Raw genomic sequence first — 7,658 nt, 5'->3', positions numbered from 1 at the left:
TCTTTGTTTTTTGGAGGGGAAACTAGAAATGGAGAAATTTACATGTAAATAAAGAAAATATCTAATAATAAAAAAAAAGATGTGTTCTGAGTATTGAATTTAGGTCATCATGTCTGTGTGATAAGCACTTTTACTGACTGAGCTGTTGCCCCATATCTCATTGCTATTCTTTTTTTTTTTTTTTAAATGATTTTGTTTTAAAAGATGATTTCATTTATTTATTCATGTGTGTATGTGTGTGTGTGCCTGCATGAACTTATATACAGCACATTTGTGGATATGCCTGTGAGACTAGAGAGTGTTGTTAACTGGAGCAGGAGTTATAGGTGCTAAGGAGCCTGATATGGGTGCTATGGATCAAGTCCAGGTCCTCTGCGTGAGCAGTAAGCATTCTTACTATTCAGCCATCTCTGTAGCCTGTAAAGAATCAAAAAAGAGGTTTACTTATTTGTCATTTGTTTTGAGACAAGCTCTCACTCATAGCCTTGGCTGGCCTGGAACTTACTATATAGATCAGGCTAGACTGGAACTCAGAGACCCCCTACTTCCATGTCTTGAATTACTGGGAATAAAGGTATGAGTTACTACACGAGAGTAAAAATATTTATTTTTATTATTTTAAAATTGTATATATTTGCATATGTGGGTATGTGTAAATCAGTGCAGGTGCCTGAGAGGTCTCTCTTAACCTCTGGGCCATCCCACTAGCCTTTGTTTTCCTATGCTATCTGAACTTTTTTTTGATATTTCAAACTGTCTATTCTATTCTTGTGATATTTGTCAAGACTTGAAAAAAAATACCTCCTTTCTTTTTCACATGAAGAGGTAATTCAAGCTCATCTTGTATATGTTCTGTCTTAGTCTTGGAAAATATCATTTTCCTGAGCAACTTTGGTTACTTTTTATGGGAAATGGTATCAAAGATGAAGCCATGGGTGGAATGTGTGCTCCTTGCTACTGGAGTTTCTTGTTTCTAGGGTCAGTTACTGCATAGCTGGGGAAAACATATGCACATATATACAAGTATGTAAATGTGCATGTATATGCATTTATGCAAGTATGTTCATATATATGACTGTACATGTATACAGTGATCTTATATAAATCCTGTGCGCATGGATATCTATGAGGCTGTAAGTAAAAGAGCTGTATATGTATATGTGTGTAATTTTTTCATATTGACATTCTCATTTAATAGCATTTCTTATTTAATGTGATCATTACTAAAAGTGAATGCTTAATAGTTTACTTAGTCTTAAAACCTTTATTTCTTCCTTCTAGGCTGTGACTCAAGTTGAATTTTTATTAAGTCAACAAAGAGAACTGGGTGATCTAACAGGGAACTTAGCTCAAGTAAAACAAAGACTTAAAAGAATAGAAATCTTGGATGATAAATCTCAGGTAAGATAACATTTTAATGTTTGTTTGTGTTTCACTAGGACTTAGTATAAATGTTTATTATACTTAACCTCTCATAACTATATAATTAGCACAATCATATTAGCCTAAAGTACATTGTAAGTATGACCCTATGAAGATAGTGCAGATGCATCATGAAGCTATAGGAAACTATTTAAATTGTAGGATGTGTTTGAAAGCTGTCTGTAGGAAGGAGACTATACATTGTCTTGGAGATGTTAGGAAAAAATGTCTATCAAGAATGATATATAATGGGGTCTCAGATACATAGTGAGTTATAGTGCAGATGCATCATAAAGCTATAGGAAACTATATAAATTATAGGATGTGTTTGAAAGCTGTCTGTAGGAAGGAGACTATACATTGTCTTGGAGATGTTAGGAAAAAATGTCTATCAAGAATGATATATAATGGGGTCTCAGATACATAGTGAGTTTTAGGCTAGCCTACTCTACATGGGATCTTGTTTCCAAAAAAAAAGGTATTTGGTATCTAGAAATTATGGAATAATATAAGACCATGCATTGTTTAATGTTTATTATGATATATGCAGTTGAATCAATTATAGACCAATACAGACAGCTCTGCTAGATTGACTAGCAGGTAAAATGGCCTACTTTGTGGAGTATTAAGTGCCTAGGAAGTGCTTAGCATAGCTCCTGGGTATCTAGTGTATGCCCAAAGGAAAAGCAGTTGTCAGCATTCTTGTCCATTCTAAAGCTTAGACTCATGGCTTTAGTGCTTAGTGAACTGTCTTTGCTCCCCTGGCTTATATGCTACAGCAAAGCAATGCTTTTATAGAGATAGTCTTAGAAAACAGACTCATGAGAGAACCATGAACATGTCCAAATGAAACCTATAGGCCTGGGGTTGTAGTAACCAGTAAAGGCATTAGGCTTGCAGACTCTGGTTGCAGTCCCCATCTCCTTATGACATCATGGAAAGAGAAGGTGAACGGATTTGGAAGCTGGGGTCTTTGTTTGTTTTTCATACTTTTTCCCAATGTGATTTAAAACATGTGGCACAAAAACTTGTCATTTGAAGCATTCAGTTCAGTAGTTGTCCTAGTTTCCTTGCCATTACTGTGACAAAACAGTCTGAACAAAAGCCACTTTAGGGAAGAAAGGTTTATTTGGCTTAAAGTTTCAGGTCACAGTCCATCTTTAAGGGAAGGCAGGGCAGGAACCTGAATAAAACATCATGAGAGAATGTTACTTGCTAGCTTCCTTACTGGCTTGTGCTCAGCTAGATTTTTATACAGCTCAGGACCAGCTGCCTAAGGGTGGTGCTGACCAGTGTGGTCTGGGTCCCCCTGGGTCCTCCTACATCAATTATTAATCAAGACATCCTTCACAACCATGGCCAGAGGTCAATCTGATCTAGGAAAGTCCTCAGTGGAGGCTCTAAGTTCACTCTAGGCTGTGTCAAATTGGCAGTTCAAGCTAACTAAAACAGTAGTTGTCCTCACCCCAGGGGTTGCGACCATTCTGGGGGTCATATGACCGTTTTACAGGGGTTGCATACCAGATATTCTGTATGTTAAATATTTACTTTATGAGTCACAACAGTAGCAAAGTAACAGTTATAAAGTAGCAATGAAACTAATTTTATGGTTGGGGGTTACCACAACATGAGGAACTGTATTAAAGAGTCACAGTATTAGGAAGGTTGAGAACCAGCCGGGCGGTGGTGGCGCACGCCTTTAATCCCAGCACTTGGGAGGCAGAGGCAGGCAGATTTCTGAGTTCGAAGCCAGTCTGATCTACACAGTGAGTTCCAGGACAGCCAGAGCTATACAGAGAAACCCTGTCTGGAAAAACCAACAAACAAACAAACAAACAAAAAAAGGGAGGTTGAGAACCATTACTCTAGTCCATTTAAAAACCAATTCTCTATTTTAATTGTGTGTTTCCCAATAGCTAGGCAGGCTAGTCTCAGGCTCAGCTGGGCTTCAATTTGATTTATTTTGCTTTGGGAAACATTATGTATGCTCCTACTATGTTTCAGTCACTGTTCTATGAGAGTCAGTAGTTGATAGAGTGGATGTAAGACCATGAGAGTCCCTTCTGGTATTCCCTTTAGAAGCACTCAGCTAAGGGGAGCAGTGGAATTGACATAGAAATAGACAAGTTTTCATTTTCCTGGTGTTTATTTTACACTGGGTTCTGTGTGTGTGTTTGTTTCATGTCTGTGCACACTAGAAGGCACTCTTTATATCCTGAGTGGAATGAAGTGATTGACTTTCATTTTATACTCAGAAATTTGTGAGCTTCTGATAGTCACTGCTGTAACTAATCAATATCACTAAGATTTTTGTGTTTTGTTGAATACAGAAAAATGCCCATGAAATCAATCATGTTTTGTGACCATATCCCCTGCCAAATGTGTTCTTTAATGATTCTTTCCTCTTGCTCTTTCCCTTCCCCCTCCTCTCTTACCTATTGTATGAGCAGAGATCAATTATGATTTTTGTCTTCTTTTTCAAATCAGGAACTGTTAGCCAGGGCCCGGATTGTTATACTCCATGGCCACAAACTGGCATCGAATCACCACTATGCACTTGATTTAATCTGCCAGAGGTGCAATGAGCTGCGCTACCTTTCTGATATTTTGGCTAATGAGATCAGAACAAAGCACATCCAGCTAAGCAGGACTTTCAAAATGCACAGACTCCTGCAGCAGGTAATACGGTTGGAAAGGATCCATTTCTGAAAAAGGCCATAATTGGTTTTCTTTCCTTGAGTTCTCCAATCTTTATATTCTTGCCCATTTGCCTTATGGTCCACCTTTCATCTTCTTACATTCTTGCCCATATGCCTCCTCTTAGAGGTCAGGGGGTTAGTGTCTACAGTGTTAGATTTACATTTGTAAGAGATCTTAAACCTTGAGCCTGATTGTGGATAATCAGTGTATCTCCCTGTTCACTACTCATGGTAGATTCAGTATGGTACCAGTTTTGCCCCATTTTTAGTGTGGAGACAATGGTGCTGATGACCTCCTTTCTATTTTATGTCTATTTCTGAAACCTGGTGATATTCTGTAGTCAGAACATGTAAAAGCCCAGGGGACATTTTGCAGAAGCCTGAAATTCCTCCCACATTTCATAGTACAGTACTAAGAATTAACTGGTAAATGAAAGCTATTCTGCCATACCTATGGGTCAGTGAATGGAAATGCTACCCTACAGATCTAGTCATGGTACAGGAATGTAAACAGGAGTTCCACTTGTCAACATTACATTGGAACATAAAGATGCTAATCTGCATATCTCTTTTTTTGGTTCTAAAAAACCTTATTCTTACCCTTGGCAATCATTAAGCATTGGTATTATACTTTATATTTTCTTACAAGTTTCCTATTTCAGTCATTGATTTGTAGAAAATAACATGCAACTAAACTGTTAGTGATGAGGAAATGTCCAGACTCCTGTTGCAGGAGAAATTCCTTGTTATGAAATAAATGCAGTGCTTTCCAACCTTGGTTCTGCATCAGCAGTACCTGTGGAGCGCTTTAACAATACAAACGTCTGCCTGGCAGCCCAGAGCTACTCAATCAGAGTTTCTGGGGGCAACACCAGATATCATTTATTAACAGCTCTGAAAGTATTTTTCTTTTTCTTTTCTTTTTTAAAAAATGGACACAGAATCTTACTATGTGGCTCTAGCTGGCTAGGAACTTGCTATGTAGACCAACCTCACAGAGATTCACCTGCACCTGCCTCCTGGGTATTGGGATTAAAATTGTATGCCACCACAGCTGGGCTCTGAAAATAATTCTGATTGACAGAAGTAAGACAGCTCCAGCCCACAAGATGGTTCCAGTGGATAAGGCTGATGAGCTTTGTTACCAGAGTCTAATCCAAAGGGCCCATGTGCTAGGAGGAAAAAGTGACTCCTGCCAAGTTGTCCTCTGACCTCCACTTATATGCTGTGGCATGAGTATACTTTGTACACCCACCCATAACCCCCTCCCCTCCACTAAGATGTAATAATACAAAAACAGGAGACAGTTCTTTTAATGACAACCCTATGTTCCCTTATTCATTCTTATGTTTGCCTCTGTAATTTTTGTGAGTTTTCCTCATCAGGCACGCCAGTGCTGTGACCAAGGGGAATGCCTCCTGGCTAACCGGGGAATAGGTAAGTTTCAGACTAAAGAAGATGCTCAGAAAGCCCTTCAGGATGTGGACAATTTCCTTCAAGTGGCCATGCCCTTCATCGACTATGATATCGAAAACCTGCAATATGAATTTGATGTACTCCTATCTCCTGAACTCAAGGTGAGAGACAATTTATTCAAAGACACACACACACAAACTAATCACTGTGGTGTAAGAGTTGACTATCTCACAGCCAACTTTTACATTAGTGTGTGTATCCACAATCCTCTTTGTGACTGTGGGGCGATAGTGCCACTGTCATGTATCAGAGAATCCACAGGCATGTTTGCTGTATAATAAGACTTTCACTGTTAGCTTTGAGCTTATTATTATTATATTATTATTATTAATTAGGATGTTTGAGACAGGTTTGACTGTATAGCCTTGACTGGCTTAGAACTCCTTGTGTAGACCAGGGTAGCCTCCTGTTACTAAATCCAGTCTGGCTCTATTATTTTTAAGTGATTTAAATGTACTGTGAGCTTTCACATATATTTTGTTCTGCATCCTCAGAGAAGGGTTCCTAAGTAGAGTGGAGTATTAGGATCAGTTTTATGATTGATTTGTTCCACCCCCTCAGGAACTTTAGTTTTATATTTACATGAAGAGAATACACTAATATTTCCCCTTTCTTTACAAAATTAGCTCTAATTATGTTTTATGTTTAAAATAAGTTGTTTCTGTGTTTGTGTTACATGTTTGTATGTGTATTTGTACTTGTGTGTATATATACATATGATACACAGAAGCCAGAGGTTCATATCTAGTATCATCCTCTATTTCTTTCTACCTTATTTTGAGACAAGGTCTCTCATTGGACCTAGTATTTGCTGGTTCAGCTACACTGGCAAGCCAGCAAGCCCTAGGAATTATGCATTCACACTACTACCATGTCCCACTTTGTATCTGGGTTCTTGGGATTCAAAGTCAGACCCTCATGCTTGTGTAGAAAACACTACCCAATAAATCATCTCCCTTCTCCACAAATATTCTACCATGATATAATCTAAAGGTATTTAACTTTGATACTTGTAGATTCATTTATTTGATGCATAGTATCTATACCATATATATTATATCTATACCATAGTTGGGGGTGATGTGTATATGTGTGTATGCAGGTAGGATTTTCAGTATCTTTCTTATTTACTTTCTTTAAGTTGAGATAGAGTCTCTAGTGAACTTGGAATGCTCATTGATTCAGTTAGACTGGCTGGCCAGTGAACTCCAGGGATCCTCCTGTTTTTGCTACCCCAGCTCTGAGGTTATAGGTATTCCTGCCATGTCTGGATTTTATATGGCTGCTGGGGTCCTGAACTAAGGTTTTTGTAATTATGAAGCAGGCACTTTAGTGACTGAGCCATCTCCTAGTCCAACTATTAATTTTTAATTATGTTTGATGAATATAATAGCAGTTGTTATGACTTATTTCAAAAAGTAACATACATTTTTTGATACAAATCTGGCTATGTAGCACTGGCTGACCTTGGAACTAACTATGTAGACTAGGTTGGCCTTGAACTCAAGAGATCTGCTTGCCTCTGCCGCCTCAGTTTTGGGATTGAAGATGTACTCCACTCTGCACAGCAACTCAGGATTTTCTATTTTGTTTTATGTATATAAAGATGTGTTTTAACTGCATGCGTGTATATATATATATATATATATGTGTGTGTGTGTGTGTGTGTGTGTGTGTGTGTGTGCTGTGTGGAATGCCTGGTGCCTATAGAGGCCAGAAGAAGGTGTTGAATAACCCAAAACCTAGAATTAAAGATGTTTCTAAGTGGACATGTGGTTGCAAGAGTAGCCATTGTTCTTAACTGCTGATACATCTCTCCAGCCCTAGCTCATAAAATTCTTATGCAATTCATAGGCTCAAATGCGGAATATACAACTAAAGCTTGAAAATATTCGAAGTGTATTTGAGAACCAACAGGCCGGTTCTAAGAGCATAAAAGATCGACCTGAGGAGGCAGTCCTGAGTGTGATTCCTACATCTGAAAATGTGATAAGATCCAGAACGATATTCTTTTCACCTAAATATGGTAAAGCAGCTTGTTTTCACATTTGCTGTCTTTTT

At 38.3% G+C, this 7,658-nt stretch overlaps 1 protein-coding gene across 1 annotated transcript in view; it reads left to right on the top strand.

The window, feature by feature from the left end:
• Mcf2 (MCF.2 cell line derived transforming sequence) overlaps positions 1 to 7,658 on the top strand; it is a 109,461-nt gene that overhangs the window by 53,593 nt on the left and 48,210 nt on the right. The window contains exons 10-13 of the mRNA XM_031364091.1: positions 1,282 to 1,401; positions 3,910 to 4,101; positions 5,507 to 5,698; positions 7,452 to 7,623. Coding sequence (XP_031219951.1) covers positions 1,282 to 1,401; positions 3,910 to 4,101; positions 5,507 to 5,698; positions 7,452 to 7,623 — 676 coding nt within the window. The remainder of the gene's footprint in view (positions 1 to 1,281; positions 1,402 to 3,909; positions 4,102 to 5,506; positions 5,699 to 7,451; positions 7,624 to 7,658) is intronic.

Source organism: Mastomys coucha, chromosome X (assembly GCF_008632895.1).
Source record: "Mastomys coucha isolate ucsf_1 chromosome X, UCSF_Mcou_1, whole genome shotgun sequence".
In the NCBI taxonomy this organism is placed as follows: domain Eukaryota; kingdom Metazoa; phylum Chordata; class Mammalia; order Rodentia; family Muridae; genus Mastomys; species Mastomys coucha.
The sequence above is the reverse complement of the archived record's forward strand: the minus strand, read 5'-3'. Positions and strand labels throughout refer to the sequence as shown.